Source organism: Pagrus pagrus (assembly GCF_965226575.1).
Source record: "Pagrus pagrus genome assembly, chromosome: 19".
In the NCBI taxonomy this organism is placed as follows: Eukaryota; Metazoa; Chordata; class Actinopteri; order Spariformes; family Sparidae; genus Pagrus; species Pagrus pagrus.
In genome coordinates, this window is record NC_140203.1 from 13386049 (window position 1) to 13403410 (window position 17362).

Consider the following 17362-nt stretch of genomic DNA (forward strand, 5'->3'; position numbering starts at 1 on the left):
TGGTGTCAGAGCTCTTCAGACTTGGCATTTCTTATATTGGCTCCTGGGTGTTTAAAGATAGCCTAACGATATGACAACCATGTCGATGTTCCCGCCCCCTCAGGATGTAGAATGAGTCACAAATGCTTTGGTTTGCCTCCTGACTGTTGGCGTGATCATACGTGATTCTGTGCGATGTAAAAGTGAACGTGTTAGGCTACTTCAAGTTTAGCTTTATCCACACATAGGCCGACCAATTAACTTCTCTGATAATGAAATTTGTGTTGTAATAAACTTTAATCAAGTGAAAACAGCTGCTGTTTAAAATGCAGCATTTCCACCTTAACAGCTTTAAAGGGGCAATGTGCCACAATTTATTATGAGGAATTGAAACAAAATTAAGCGGAGCTTTGTTAGCGGCTATTCTTTGATAGCACTGTGGGGGAGGAAAATGATTTACAGCCACTCCTTTGGCCACTGCTCAAGGTGAGTGCATCATTAATGACAGACACACCATAAAGGTAGCCCTGTTGTAATTGATATGAAAATCCCTGCCCTTAATGGATATACGATGCTACCTTTGAGCACGGTGACATTTTGAACTCCAAGTTGACGTTTGAGAAGGGAGTAGACTCACACACCCAGAGACTCAATTGGATGCAATTGTGAAATTTTTCCTTCTGAATCAGCAATTTGTGCTGAAACAGTGATTCATAGATTTTTAAGAATAACACGATTGCATTCATGTCGTGATTGTGCAGCTTTGAGCGTGTTGACATGCTGCCGTCAGCACAGTAAAATGCTGACATAACATAGCTTAGACTGAGGAAAGCTTTACTTGTTTTGCCTCATAATGGCAGAGAGACTTATCATTTTTCCTTCCATGTTGGTGTCAGTGTTGTCCAGCAGAGTGGGCAGCAGATTTAGCAACCCGGTGCTGCTTAACACTGCCTTTCTGAAAACAAGTGCACCACATCCTCGTTAACGTTGAGTTTAGAATGAAAATCTGTACTAATTCTGTGACTTATCTTTTAAGTCAACGCACAAGAAGTGTGTCGACTTCCTCTAGAGGTTTCATGATTCAACTTAAAAGCTGCCCCTACTGTAAGGAGGGGACCTGTAGGGCCAGCTGGAGACCAGTAGAGGGAGCCGCCAACTCAGGAATCGTCTCAGTGCGACATGCAGGAGTCAAGCATCCATTTGAAATGTTGCTGAGGTATTTTGCTCTCAAAAAAAAATACAGATGAAGTGTCCATTGTGGTTTCACATGTTTTAATGTGACAGTACAACATGGGTGAGGTATGACAAACATTCATGGCTGCACACGTTTAATGTTTTTCTCTACTGTTATCATCTAGACAGGATTTCGGATATGTTTAATACAAAAAAAAAAGTGCTTCTGTTCATATTATGGATGGTTGATGTTCATGATTTGAACCAGATTTGAGGAACAAGCAGACCCACTGATACTCTGGCAGGGCTCTGCTATCTACAGTACAACTCAGATATTGGCAGTACTTGTGTAATATTTGCATACACGTAATTGGATAACATTGTCACGAAATTAAAAATCAGCTGACATGAATCACAATTGGCAACAACCATGGAGCAGGATTACAGAACAAACATGGCTGTTACAGCGACATCCTCCCAAACCACCGGCGACTCATCTGGACTTCGTTCTCGTAGATTCCTAAAGAAAGAAAACAAAGCGAAGAGCTTAGTCAGTAGTTTATATAAACAGGACTTTAATGCTGAACTCCACACTCACCACCATCAAATGGCCGTTCTTCGCCCTGTAGACCATGGACTCCTGGCCACTCTTGAAGTCCACGAACCCCTCTCTGCCAGGCTGGATGTCAAATCGCACACTGCAATGACAGTATGAATCATTTCTACCCTTTGGTGCTAGCGTTCAAATTCATATTTCTACATATATTCCAGATTCTGTACCTGCCCTGGACCACTTTGATGTAGTTTTGCTTGTTGGCAATCACACAGAGCTTAGTCAGGGCCTCAAACAGGTAGTCACACTGCAGGACCAGATCCCCCTAAAAGAACAAATGGTGTCAGTCCTTCAGTTGTTGCATATGGAGATTTTTTAATGCCTAAGTGTGCTTCAATGAATGCTTTATTTAGTAATGTTTCTGATCTGGTTTGGGGTCGGCTGTGAGGGGAGCTCCAGGAAAGTTATGGACCTGTTATGGAAGTGATTGAGCAACAGGGTCTTTAAGTTGCTGGCCATGAAAGACAATATTCCTGGCTCGCCTTTTACCTTTGCTCCATGATGTCTTTCCCCTCATTTCCTGTATCTCTCTACTCTTGGCTATCTGATAAAGCCATAAATTGCTCAAAGAAAGCTCAAGAAAATCAATGAGAGACAAACACTCACAGATAAAAGTCTATCACTGAACTGGGCATTGTTCTCCATACTGTCTTTAAACTGTCTGAATAATGAATTGAAAGTCCATCTTAATGAATGGTTTTATTGCCCTTTCAGACTTGATCGATTGTCTGCAGAGCCACACGTGACCTACAGATTGTGTTGTCTTGGTTTCCTCAAGTAAAGTAAGGAAGACTTTTAAACAGACAATTAAAATATTGGTGGAGATATATTTAGACAACAGTCTGTTAATAGTTGTACCTTTTGTTTGATGTCATCACATGTAACATGAAGGATCAGGAAGTTGTCGCTCAGGTTGCTGACCGACACGCCTATAATCAGAAAAAGACTCACCTTAAAGATTAAATCACAGGCGTGTCTGCAACCGCAACATCCAAGCATGTGCAAACCTCTCCCTACAGATAATGACACCGATTTGGTCTAATTGTCTCACTCGCTACCTTTCAGAGAGCTGTAATCTATCCGCTGCTTGATCTTGGTTTCCTCGACCAGGTAGGCGGCTTCCAGGGTGAAGATGAGCTGCCGGAGACGAGGCCTGAACCCGTTCCGGTCGTACTTCACCACTGGCACGCTGTACTGTGGGAGGGACGCGCACACACAAGGTCACGGTGGATAAAATAAAGGACGAAGACAGAAAGTAAATTCCGATGATAGTTTACCTTGATGTGCTCATATCGAATCATCTGAAGCACTTTGATGCTTATGTCCTCTGCACCTTCATAAAGTAATAGAGGCTGATGAGAATCAGCAGAAATACAGTCCCGGCAGTAAGTACAGTCAAAGAAAATAAAATAATCCAGTCTCACTTATCCTGGTGTCCACGAATGGTCTGCACACACTGAAAGGGTAGTTTTCTTTCTTTCCTTTGAACATGGAGCTCGTCTGCTCTTTTAACAGAAGCTGGAAACAAGGAGAGCAGAAAGTAAGTAAAGATACTTTATTTCCTAAAGTTAATTTATCTGGGACTCGAGTGTTGCCCACAAATTTACTTCCAGAATGAAGTTATTTTAAATGTAGAAGGATTATGTTGTGTATTGTGGTTCCTACCTGTGCTTTCCTCTGTGGAGTGATTCCCCGCACGTACTTCTTCACCATGTGGCGAATGTAGATCTTCTTCAGGAGCTGGGAAGCCTAGAAAAGATGCATGAGCTCCTTTTAATTTACACCTTTACAGCATTCAGTCTTTACCAAAATGACCTGTGACCTCATTGCATGCAGCCTTCTAACTAGAAACAGTTGGCGTAAAAACTGTGTCACCCACCTCCTGCAGTATCGGCGGAGCGGTGAGCCAAGCGTCTTTCTCCAGGACTGTTTTGGGAAGGTTGTCCTTCAGCCGTGTGAGGTAGTTGTGTCTCACATATGCCAGGTACTCGCTGTTGTCAACGCAGGATGGCTGATTTCTAGTTATGAAGCCTTTAATGAACCTAAAACAGAATCAAAGACTGTTAGCCTCACCACATAGACTGTATCATTCTCATCTCATTTAATCTTCAGATGGGTTTCCTTGTATAAACTTACTTCTTGATGACCTTGACAGCCCACGCCCGCTTTTCACGCTCCTTTCTGGCCATCAGACCTCTCCAGCAGTTCTCAATCTTAGTGGCTATTAAGATAAGACAAGGTAGCCAAAAATAATATTTTTAAAAGCTTGTCATGCGGGCCATTCGTGTACATTTAGTCAGTCTGTGCTTACATAGTAAACCAATCTGTGGCCATTTAAACACTCACCAGCCTCTCTCTGTTTCAGGTAGTCTCCTTTCACTCTGTAGCCTTTGTACTTCGCTTGAATCCTCGTCGCTGAAACAGTAACAGTGACGGTTTCACTTTCAAGAGAGATATGAAGCTTAACGTAGCATTACAACTACATTTACAGATTAACATCTCACCTAGCCTATGTTTGCAGATCTGAAAGGCGTCTTCTGTTGCAAACAGAGTTCTTGGGTGCCGGATGAAAATTTTTGTCCTTGAGGGAAAGAACAAGAAGTTTCTGTATCTCAGCATTAACTGTCAATGGCACACATCCATTAGCATCTGCCTACCTGCCCATCTTGTACTCGTCAGGTTTGTAGCCCAGGTGTTTGATCAGGTGTTGAACACCTTCTGCTGCCGTACCTCTCCAGTTGGGCCAGGTGTCTGGACACAGAGGCTTATACCTGAGAAGAAGAAGAAGAAGAAGAAGAAGAAGAAGAAGAAGACCACACACAGCTTTGTAGTTGATCACCAGAAGCAGCAGGAATGTATGTGATCACAGCAAAAATGAGAACATGTCACATGTCTTCTGCAAAAAAACAGTACCAGGGAACAGGAGCAGTGACATTGTGCTTAGCTACCTCTGGAGGAAGATGTCGTATTTGCGTCGGTAAGCAAACCCAGCGCGCCTGACCCTCAGGTGCTCCATCAGCCCCAGGTACTTCACCTGATGTCTCACCAACACATCGTCAAAACGCCCTGCAGGGGACACCAGAAGTAATCAAGTTCAGGGGTGAAAACTGTGTGGTTTAACTTACATGTGCTGGCTGTAGGCTGAACACAGAGTTAAAGGGCTCTGAGTTGTTTTCAGAAGTGGAGGATTTTCGGGACAGAAGGCCTCACCTGGCTGCTTGGCTTCATTGGGTTTAATGCAGCGGACGTACCAGGGCTCTTTAGACATTAAGATCTCAGTCAAGCCCACCAGGCTGCTCTTAAACTGAGTCACCACCTGAGGGGTGGAAGAAAATGGCAGGTTGGTGGTTTGTTTATAGTAATTTTAATTTCAATTCAAAATCAGAGGGTCATAAATGGTTCTGAGTCGTTTACTTACAGTTTCAGGTCTCCTCTTGCTGTCCGGTTCAGTGGAGGGAAAACAGTGTTTGATAATAGCGTTCTTGGACTGTCGCATGACCTTGTGGAGAAACAGGAAAACTATATCAACACCTAACATGTCAGACATGTTATTTAAGGGTTATGCTTCAATACATTTATACACATTTTCTGTTCTATTTGGGTGTTTTGTTGAAAGCAGTGGAGGATGTTAGAAGTCATACAGTAATACAGTGCAACAAATTAAATAAAGTTCCATTCATTTTCAAGAAATCACCAACCAACCAACTGCTTTTTACTATACAAATTCAATTAAATTACCTCTTTCCCATTTCGATACAAGAGATCATTGTTTTTGTCCAAGAACCCTGAAAGTACAAAGAGAAACTTAATGTGTATTTTTGGCACCAACAAATTCCTACTCCTGATGACTAGTAGCATATGGTGGCTAACGTTACCCTAATGGAAGTAGTAACATAATATATACATTTCACCAAAAATCTTTTCTAAATATAAATAAATCTGGCAATCTTTTATAAATATATTTGTCTGTATGATAATCTTTGTTATGTGATCTTTAACCCTGTTAGCGATGTCACCACTAGTTAGCCAGAAAGGCTCTGCTGAGGAGTTAAAACATTATAAAAACCCTCAACAGTGGTGCAAATCTTACTTCCTATGAATCACAGACCTTTTCTGACATTATTGTGTAGTTTAACTTTTTTATCACATACAGCACTTTTTTTAACATGCTAGCTTACCAGTGTCAAGCTAAGCTAACGTTACTGGAACATGCAAGCGGTTCTGCTGTCCTGCACCCAGGTATGTGAGCTCCCACTTATTTCTTTGTTTCTTTCGTGATACAATACGGAGAACGGCCAAAGGAGCCAACACTGGACTATAAATATATTATTATTTTATGCATATATACAGAACTGAGAATGTGATGTATGTAATGGCACAGAGGTGAGTTCAGTTGTCATCGACGCTACGTTAGCCAATGCTACCATCCTTTATATGGATATTGCTGACGGTCTGTTAAACTAAATTTTAGCACTCTTAGACAGTAGACATTATCTAACAGACAGATGTATGTCAGCTCTCACCAACAACACAGTATGTAACCTCCCCGGCGTAGTGCAAGAGGCGGAAGTCTCCTCTTTCCAGTGTTTTCCTCGTCTTTTGGTCTGCCAGTTTATGTCTGCAGGAAGGGGAAAGGTTTTAACGGTGTTTATGGTCATGCTATGTGCCGGTCTGGTTGCTGGGACAAAGTGCAAAGCAGATGTTTCCAACTCACGTGACAAAATGAGGGTGACCACCAATCTCTTCCTCCATCTTCTCCAGTAAGGTGAGATCTGTGGCCTCGCCAGGACGTAAACATTCCTCGTCCTTAATGAGAGGAGAAGCATCAATTATTCAGTCACGCTGTAGCTTTGCGGGCGAGGATATTGTTTGTCTTCACGTAGGACCATAACTGAATCGTATCTTTACCAAGAGAGAGATGATTCCTCTGTGTTTCTGCTCCACAAGATCGCAGATTATCTTGTTGTTGAAATATGGCACTGGTTCCCACTGCGCATAAAAAAAAACAAGCAAATGATTGAAAAGCAGTTTTCAGTGTATGTGAGTTTATTTTTGCAGATTAGTAACCAGAAGAGTCAAGAATATACAAGGAATGATAGCGTTATTACTTCAATCCCCTCCATCTCGTACTCCTCCTGCTCTGACTTGAGGGTCAGCTGGATGAAAAGCTGCTGCAGCTTCTCGTTGCAGTAGTTGATGCAAAACTGCTCAAAGCTGAAATAAATCACAGGCACTCTCAGGATGGGATTCTTCATTTCACACGTCTGCTCTCGAAGAATCCGCTCATCAGTGCGTGATCTCACCTGTTCACGTTGAAAACCTCGAAACCATAGATGTCCAACAGACCGATCACTGTTTTCCTGGAGGAATCCTGCAGATAATGGACACAGATATGACTTCTGCTTCACGGGAAATCTGCTATGGATGGAAATTCCAGCTCATATGTTATTTTGCCAGATCTACTGTTTACAGAACAATCAAATCAGGCTTGCTACCCCAATTTTCTCCAGATTACCACGATCTTATTGCGACAGTATCCTGTTTTTTCTCACCTTGTTAGCTAAAGATTCATTGATCTTGTTGACCAGCCAGTTGAAAGTGCGGCCATAGATGGCTTTGGCAAGGGCATCCCTGGCATATACTGCATGGTCCACAGAGAAGGGACTGAGCACCTATAACAACAGAATAATGTAGATTATGAACGCTACGAACAAGTTTAAACTATTTTCAGGTTTGAATCAAACAAATGAAGACAACTCACCTCCTCTGTTTTGGCTTCTATCTTCCTGTGGGTTAAGCCCTGTTGTAGCACCTGAGTAGGAATCCCCAACAACTGCACAGCGAAGCAAAAATCAGAAAGTTGCATTAAGACAAACAAATGGTTTAAACTGTCTGCAATTTGTTATGGACTCACCTTTGACACCCATTGCATCTCCTGGTTGTTGTTGAGTGACGCGTATCCTCGAACATCTGCTTCAAACTTGATGTTTCCCAGATGGAGCACGCTCGCAATTATTCCAAACAGGCTCTGCAGAGAGAATTACTTCACGAATCACCAGCAAAACATGTCATTCATAGATTTAAATAAAGTTTTGTTCAGTTTCGTTCACCTCAATATCACTCTCACTGAACTCTATGACAGAGAGGGCTTTCCGCACCATCTTCCAGTCACTCTTATCATTGATAGAGCTAACTTTGGCACAATCACCCTGAAGGAGACAAGAATAAAAAGTCTTGAGTCAGGAGATTTTTGTTACACCAGATGAGCAAGGACTCGTTTGTTTTTTTCTCCACTGACCTGCACCAGGTATCTGTAATGCTGGCAGTTTCTCTCCAGGCCGAGCCAGCGGAGCAGATCCTCCTCTCCTCCCTCCACCAGCTGATAGAAGATGTGGAAGTTTCTCTCTCCGTGGTTCTGGTGGACCACGCGGGACTTCTCCAGCAGGTAACTCAGGATGTGACCACCAACTGCACCACCCTGAGGGAGAAAGGCAATCCTTTACCCTCAATCAGTGCTAACTGAGCCTTGAGGTCATTACATTGATGTGTTACTGTAATGTGACGATATTTCAGTCCACCTGGTGGTCAAACTGGATGTCCATGTATTTCCCAAAGCGGCTTGAGTTGTCATTCTTCAGGGTTTTGGCATTTCCGAAAGCCTGGAAGTTATAAAGATACATATTCTGTATATATAAAAGATATTTCACGCAGCAGAAGCTTTTGGCAGACATATATCCATGTCACTGACCTCAAGCACTGGGTTGGAGAGGAGCAGCCTGTCCCGGACGTTGTTCAGGAGTTTGGTGCTCGGACAGCTGACTGCGTAGAACTGCAGGATTTTCTTTGAGGCCTCAGTCTTGCCGGCTCCGCTCTCCCCTGAGATCAGGATGAAGTGGTTGTTGAACTCAGACTGCATGGTGCGGAAGACGTTGTCCGCCAGCGCATAACTGAAAGTACAGGAACAAGTCAAAGTCAGCCACGTTTTTTTTTTTTATTCTGACTTTTTTGCTATCAGAAAATCAGTGTCTACTAGCTGACAGTGGAAAAGTGAAAGGAAATGGGGGAGAGAGAGAGACTGTGCAAGACCTGCAACAATAGTCCCTGGTCAGATCTGGATGCGACAGTGCCACTTAGCCTTGCTTCCATTGCTTCCACTCCACATTGCAGTGAAAAATAACCCTGCAGGCCAAAAAGCATTTCCCCCAAAGAGCGCCATCATAAGAAAAATCCGTAAAACTGTTGACAGGACACCTCGAACTGCAAGCAAGGTCAATTTAGACTCTTTCTCTTATGGATTTTTGATTCATCAAGTTTTTTATAATTGTAAAACTTTTCTCAAGCCCAGGAAAGAGACACAGCTGTAACACGGAAGTTAACCCAGAAGCTAGAATACTTTTTGGCGTATGCGCCAGACAAACAATTCTCACTCAGACTGAATGTGTCGCCATCTTACATTTGGTATGTACTTCTTATAAATCTATGGGTCGGACCCTGCATTTATGATTTATAAACTCTCATGTGTCATTAATATCCTGTCTTCTTTTCCTTCTAGAGTTATAATGTTCTTTTCAATTAAAAGCTGAAGAGTAAGAGCCTCCAGTCACACCACTGGTTGTGTTAGGCTGTATTTAGGTACAGCTAACATACAATAACAATGACAATGCTAACGTGATGATTTATTGCAGGTAAAATGTTTATCATGTTAAAAAAACAACAACAGTACAGTACAGCAAAGGCTGATTGGAAAAGGAAAGACTTGGAGTAACTTGGAAGAGCTGACAGTGATATCACAACTCATCCGGAGCTGAACATGAATGTGTGCTCCAGATTCAATGGAAATCCCAAAGTTGTCGAGACATTTCACTTAAAAGCAAAAATGTCAACCTCATGGTGACACCAGAGGAAAAAAACACCAAAGTCATTAAAACTCTTTCTTTGGAGACCAGGAATGTTTGTACAAAATGTCATGAATTTAAAAAATAAAGGTTTATTTCATTCAAGAAGTGATTTATCCACCCACTGTAAATAAATACAGAATAAAGAATATCTTACATATGAGGTGGCAGCTCGAAGAAGTTCACGCCCATGTACGTATCCATTTGCTTCTTGCTGTAGATGTCTAACTCTTTATATGGGTTGACTGACACCAAGAGCGTCCCGATGTAGGTCTGAAGAGAAAGAGAGGAAAGGAAGTCATGTTCTGTAAAACAGGAGGTTGTTTTTCTCAAACATTACAAGGACACGTGTATCACTCTGCTGAAAAGTAATTCTGTTCCTCTCATCAAAAGCAATAAGTTTGGTTAATCGCTTGTCGTGACCTTACGGACAGCGGTGACCTTTAGATTGCTCACTCCGCAAATGAAAAGAACAGAAGCTGCTGTTTCAGCAGCACGAGGTGCCGGATTCAGCACAAGGCAGCGCAGCATTAGGACCTCGTAGGGTTGAAGGTCGAGGGCGGGAAGTTTAATTAGAGTAAGAGAAAGAGCCGGGTCATCCGGCATTACACCACACAGGAAGACTCACGTAAATGAGATTCTCGTGGAAGCGTTTCCTCACGTTGTCCAGGAAGGCAGTCTCGCTCGTGTAGTTGTCCAGGAGAACAAAATCCTGGATGCCCACGCGATCCCTGGCTGTCAGGGAGGCCTCCATGTTCCTCAGGATCTCGTTACACCGGTCCTCCAGGCTCTGTGCCCAAGCAGGAAGCAAGGTATTACAACAGCACTGAGTAACATGGCAAAACTTATTAGACCGTGATAACATAATTTATGGCTCTCTTCAACAAAATCTACAGATATTGCGTTATTTTTGGCCTCGTTCTCATTCCTTCTGTCAAGACCAATCCTATACGTCCCATCCTTTTCCTTTGTGTCCTGTTTTCCTCAAAAACGATCTGTTATCATTCAAGAACTGTACATACACATTCATACAATCATGGACAACCTAGAATATATATTTCACAGTGGGTCACCCATTTCCTTCCGGTCAGGGCCCTTGGTGGCCTTGGCTACATCCTCTTCTGCTCATGACACATCCAAATTCAGCCTCCGCTATCTAATCTGCTTCTGTGTTTCCTAAAGGATCATCAGTCTTGTTCATGGCAAGGACAGAGTGAGCACGAGATACTCCACCTGCAGCAGAAGCTTCGTATATTATATATCTAACTACTGTTTGAAATATTAGTTTTGTTTAAGTGAAAGTCATCCAGAAGTACTCAGAAGTAAATACTGTACTTTTTACTCAACTACATTTGTGTGACAGCTTTAGTTACTACTTTTCAGATGAACTTCCTGCCCAGTGAAAACCATGTATCTCAAGATGTGATGATGTTAAAGTATCTGATGTTAAATATAAATAATTGATACATATATTTACATGTATATATATATACTGTATATTCTGGGTCGACTGATTATCAGAAGTAGTATTTTTTAAGTTGATTGTTTGATGCTGATGCAGCATGTAATCTGCAAAGCAACTAGTAACTAAAGTTATCAAATAAATGCAGTGGAGAGGAAGTATAAAGTAACAAAAAGTGGAAATAGTACCTCAGAATTGTACTTCGGCACAGTACTAAGAGGAGTACTTGATCATCACTGTCACTGCACTGACAAAAACTGAATGCAGATTTTAATTAAGAATTAAAATCATGAATTAATTACATTCATTTTAATAAGTATAAACACAGGATATCCTGTGCCACTTAAAAATACACAACCCGAGGAAGTGTCTGGTGAAATAATCAGCAATGCACTTTAATTACGGCGCTATGAAAGAAAGAGCCACCCGGTATTATGCTTCAGTTGTTTGGCTCTCATCACTGCCAAGCTGACCTGTCACCAAGTCGGCGTAACCGACACTCACAGATCATTCTCCAGTAAAACAAGCTGCTGCTCTACTGACCCGGCAGACATTTACAGCAAAATGTCAAAGTAAATCAAGTCCTGAAAACCACATGCGATCATTTAAATGTTCAACAGCGTTATGCAGGAAAAAGTGCCAAAAAGTGACCTACCCTGAAGGTCCTTGATGTGTTTGTGCCTCTGTATGTTTTCTGAGCTGAACATCTGGTTTTATTGAGGGGGAAAGGACAGGAAGCACTGATAGATTATTGTCTCTACTTCCTTCAATAGGAAACCATCAATTATGTAGCGAGCACGCAACAAAGGAAATATCTCATTCTAAATATGTATTTGTGTGCTGATAGATTTACAGACGATCTTGGCTCGCCACATACAACATTCTGTACTCTTTTTATCCATTTATCGTATGACACTTTTTATCCGCAGACAGTTCAAAATCTAAATCACGCAGAGTTGGATATAGGAAGACTGGGAAAGGCTGCAACGTGTCCACGGCCACATCGTATTTAACAAAACACTACAACAAGGCTTCACGACTAAAAGCTTAATGCGAAAAAATTACTCTGACTGAATTTTTTCACCAAATTGCTGCCTCTTTAGGTCACTGCGTCAGACAGTCAGTTGGTTGACAGACACTGTTTTTGCCCCAGGATGCAGAAATTTGACTTGGAATTCAAATGTGTGCGTGTGTGTGTGAGGGTGTGTCGTGGGCGTTTGCCATGTCTCCTTTCATAACTCATCAACTGTTTGTCGTACACTCTAGTGGGAGGCGTCATTGAACTCAGCAGAGTTCCTTCTGCATTGTTCTACCTACTTCTGCTGGTCCATCCGTTCATTGATCCACAAAGCTCTGTCCACCCTCTGAAAACAGCAACTTTCTATCTATAAGCTGAAATTTGCCCAGGAGGTCCAGTTTTTGTGAGGTTGTGTGCACGGGAAAGCACAAGCTGGTTGTAGCTTATTGCAAATTGGGGCTTGTATTATGTGATGTTGCAACACTGCACACTGTAAATTCATGAACTTTAACTATTCATTTTTAAAGTTGAAAAAAGCCAATTAAAACAAACAGAAGGCTAGATAATACTGTATATGAGGAGAGGAGGCCAACAACTGATAGCAGCACTATAATATGAGAAATCAAAGCCTTTTAAAACATGTTTATAAATACTAACATACATTTTAAATACTGGCTCATAATAACATGGTCACCTAAAATATAATAGCAGTAATAATAAAACAAAAAGCAAGCAGCTACTTGTTGGCACTGTGTGGGCAGGCTGTTGGCTCGGCACCGAGCGCAGAGATTTTCTGCCATTCAAAGGAAATGTTACCTCTGCTGAACACATGGCTGATTTAAAAAAAAAAAAACACTATGCTCTTAGAGGAAGGTCAATTTAGATATTTTTTAAAGATAAGAGCTGACTTTTCTTGACAACACTGTAATCTGATTTTAAATATATGAACAAAACACAGTCACGTGTATGAGGTAGCACACAAACAAACCCAACATGGACAATTACCGTAAAACATCAAATTTTGATGTCAGGCTACAGCGGAACAGGAAAGTCTATCTGACCCGGAGGCCATCACCTGAGAGGGCGCTCCATTGTCCCTGTCTATCCAGTATGGTGCAGGATCCTGTTACGCAGCCACAAAGTGGCAGTTAGGCTCCTGAAAGAGATAGCACTCCTCGTGGGCCATTGACTGACACCACACATCACCCAGGGCAACACACATTTAGGGGGCTCCAGGTGTCTAGAGAAACCTGACCATCACCGGCCTCCAACACACCAGTCAAGTACAGTGCCTCCTCTGTCGCTACTGTTTCACACAAGCACACAGTGGCAGGCTAAGAACCGTCTACCCTGCACCCTGTTCAGTAAAATAAGTTTTAAAGTTTTATTTAATTTAAAGCAGCACAAGTGAAACAAGCTCAATACACAACATTCACGTTAGTATCACTTTAGGAAAACTTCATTTTATCCCAATCAGTTGCCAATTTCCTCATCCACGAGATGCAGCACCGTTAGCATTCATTTGGAGTCGTGTTTTTGGCCACCTGGCAAATTTTAAGTCCGATATTTACTCTCCTTTGAGCTCTTTTCGTTTTCCACCATCAATCCTAAGGGAAATATTTGGATCTTTAGCTGCTATCCCAAAGTGACAGTTTTTAACGAGTTGGGAGTGAGACTCAAAAATCAATTCTTCCTTACCAATAGGACAATTAACGGAAACCAAAGAAAATTACATTAGTTATGAATAAATAACTGAGACACTTACTTGCACTCCATCTGCTAGAGTTCACCTGCTCCATGTTCGGAAGATTGAGTGCAATGAGAGTGAACCAAAACGGTAACATTGCGGGCTTTAAAACCAAAACAATAAGCTGAAGGACGCTAAAATGCGATAAGCTTAGAGGAACTGCAGAGTCCGATCATAATTCTCTCTGTGAATTTGTTGCCACGAGCGACCCCTTCACATAAAAGTTGTTTGATCCATTGAATGTATAAAAGTTTAAAAGTGGTCATTCTGTATCAGAAAAGACCCTGAAGCAGACAGCAACACACACCTGTACCCCCATGTCTGGATCAAATAAGGATGTGCAACAGAAAGATGCTACGATCACTTAAACAAGTCCACAAATAATTCCTTTAAGTACAGTAACACAACTTCAACCAAGATACAAAAGTCATGTTAATGTAATTACCTTTGTTACTTCCAAAACCATGTGTGTCATGGCTGAATCAGTCTTGCTTGATGAACCTGATAAATCCAAAACTACTATGAACCTCAGTCCTCGGGTATACAACTCAGACAGACACGGCCTGCGATGGCGGTTTTAGTAGTCGATTAGTTCTCCCATAGTGGAGCCTCTTTAGGACGGCACAGATACTCTACTTTCACTACTGTCTCCTCTGCTGCTCAGGTTTGCATCGGTCCCTGATTCAAATGCTGGCCCGGTACCTCGGCCTGGGACAGATGAGGATGAGGAGGAGGAGGAGGAGGAGGAGGAGGAGGAGTGTGGCCCTGCTGCTTCCTGCTGGGCTGGTGTCCCTGCATCGTAGGTAATGAGGCAGTAATGAGCTACCTGGCTCTGGAAGCACTGAGCTGGTTAAACATTCATGGAGCCCAGGCAGCAAACGTTCATTCAGCGCTTTGCCTGAGTGTTGAACAGCTACACTATGTGTTTAAGGAAGAGTGTGTGTGTGTGTGTGTGTGTGTGTGTGTGTGTGTGTGTGTGTGTGTGTAATACAAGGATGTAGTAACTCTATCCTCCCAGAGACCCGTCCTCACCCTCCTCCCCACAAAATTACAGCACAGGTATTCGATTACTGATCTTTGATTAGGCTGATGCATTTCAAACTAATTACTAACTGATCACGAGAGCCACAACGATCAGACCAGTTTGGGATTCAACTCTTACAGATTCTGTGACACCAGCTGTCAAAGTCACACATTCATTTCAGATCTACAACAATGTGTTACTAAATCTGTTGAGCAGTCTGTCATTTTCAGCAAGTGAAACCTCAAATATAAAATTCAATTTCAAGTTATTATGCTGGATTGGGTACTGATTTTATCCAGTTATAATCCAGTTTTATACAAAATACTTTGACAAATCAATATGACTGCCACAAAATCTCATCTTTTAAAGGAATTTTCAGCATTTTTGTGCCTTTATTTCTTTGTAAACGTGCAATAGAGAGCTAATAGGGAATGAGAGATGGGAGAAGAGATCAAGAAGGAGCCTACATTTCTACATTATACTGTTTTTTTATCTCATCTCTGTCTTGTGGTTCAGTCGTGGCCGGCCCGCGGGCAGCGTCACGTTGCCCTCTCGTTCCGTCTGTTTAAATTTTAACATTGTGCTTCCTGTACGCATCAACAAAGGCAGCTTACGTTACTGCCTGAAGATCGGCCAAAACACACGGTGACATAAGAGAGCATGTTGGAAAAGTCCTTATTAACATAATGTAATCCATTATGCAAATACTGAGGGGTTTCTACATCTACTCAATCTTGAAAGGGGACTCCTGCTCTACTAATAACCCCCCAATAGACACACACCATGCTCACCAAAGCCACATCTAATTGATTTACAGTGCACAAAGGAATAACCCAGTTTGTAGAGATGCACCCATTAATGGCTAAACTTCGGTATCAGATGATTGTCGTGTTCTTAACTGTTGTCGGCTTATTGGCATATAAGATGACACTCACAAATAGCAGTAGCCGAAGTTTATTTGTTTGTTTCGAATTTGTCCTCTTTCAAAAAAGTGTAGAAGATTTTGTGTGAAGATTTCCCTAGTACAAAGGGGGAATAAATAGCAACAAAACAACAACAATAACAATAATCTGCACTAAAAGATGAAAAACACTGACACTGTTATTTTGTTCCTGATTCTTCTTTTATCCGACTTGGATATGACAATGTTTTAATCACAAATCATCTTCCTCAGATGACGTGAAGTCGATCTACTATATTGATAAATTACAGCGGCAACTGAAAGTCATCCATCCGTGAGATGCTGAACATATTTAAGACAGAAAGTTTTGCTTTGAATTAGACACCTACTACTTAAAACATACATGAAAACATGACATCAAACCTTTCAAATTAAAGGTAGCGCAACACTGATGCAATTTATACAGTGTACAAGATGTATCCATAAATAAAATAGCACGCAACAGTTCTGATAATAAGAGATTTGCATTTAAAGCTTTTTAACTGCCAATGTTATATCTGAGTTGTGGTGCCAATATAAAAAAAACCTCTCAACTGTGAGTGCAAACCCTTTTTTCATTGAACAAATTAGCCAAACTTCTGAAATGCATTTATGTTAAATGCCATATTAACTCACATAATATGCCTGTCTTTAAAAAAATGCATTATATGCTAAATAAAACAACATTTACATCACAAGAAGACTAAGAATCTAAACAATAACTCTCAATTTCGATTACTTCCAGTTTTTGGTAGCATTGATAAACGTTGGTCAATCCTCAAACACTATAAAGGTCAATGATAACACAAAAAATGGTTCCCACTGGACAGTACCTGCTTTATTTTTGCACTAATTTCAAGCATAGACACCATCCTGCACTGAGGGTTTTAAACGATAATGTACCTGAGTAACTAAAAAAGCGTATTATTTCAGTCTTTAGACCACACACAATATCACACATCTGATAAGGAATAAATAATAAGGCGTGTTGCCATCTTGTTTCTAAAGAGTGAAGGACAAGTTGTATCCTTGATCCACCACTCATCCAAATAAATATTCACAGGCCCAATTAGTCCCAAACAACTAAACATTCAAACTGATCCTTTATTCATGTGAGCAAACAGATTGCTGTCGCCGTAGCAGGTGCAGGACTCTGAAGGCTAGAACGAGCTGTGAGGCTATTAGTTTCAGATGTGGAGCATTCGGTGAACAAATCACACAATAATTAAAATGCAGCATCACAAAAAACAGCTGTTTTAGTGATTATTACATCTGTGTTTAGCAGGATTGGTCATTTACATGCCAGAATAAAAAAAGCAAACCACAGTACTACAGTATCTCAACAGTTAGCTTTAAAGCATGTAGATGTCAAATCTTACCTTTGAGTCCATGTTTCAGATCTTTGCGCTCTGCTGAGGTTCTGTTTGGTTCTGTGTGAGTCTGGCCGAGCAGCTGATGTGACCAGTAGGGATGTGGGGACAGAGGGATGGGATGTATATTCTACCTGTATT

At 41.5% G+C, this 17362-nt stretch overlaps 1 protein-coding gene across 1 annotated transcript; it reads right to left on the bottom strand.

Moving 5' to 3' along the window:
- Positions 1-1234: 1234 nt before the first annotated feature.
- On the bottom strand, positions 1235-14362 carry myo1hb (myosin IHb; the record flags this gene model as incomplete). The annotated part of the gene is made up of 32 exons (XM_084382389.1): positions 1235-1672; positions 1751-1850; positions 1933-2030; positions 2624-2694; positions 2824-2959; positions 3043-3098; positions 3190-3283; positions 3431-3514; positions 3645-3807; positions 3902-3986; positions 4112-4180; positions 4270-4346; positions 4423-4536; positions 4714-4831; positions 4976-5081; positions 5184-5264; positions 5504-5550; positions 6289-6383; positions 6480-6571; positions 6674-6754; positions 6874-6979; positions 7069-7136; positions 7318-7437; positions 7527-7598; positions 7680-7793; positions 7876-7974; positions 8064-8243; positions 8344-8424; positions 8514-8712; positions 9818-9933; positions 10289-10450; positions 14333-14362. 32 exons carry the CDS (start codon positions 14360-14362, stop codon positions 1646-1648), a joined length of 3141 nt encoding a protein of 1046 aa, XP_084238515.1. The 3' UTR covers positions 1235-1645.
- Between the last annotated feature and the right edge of the window lie 3000 nt (positions 14363-17362).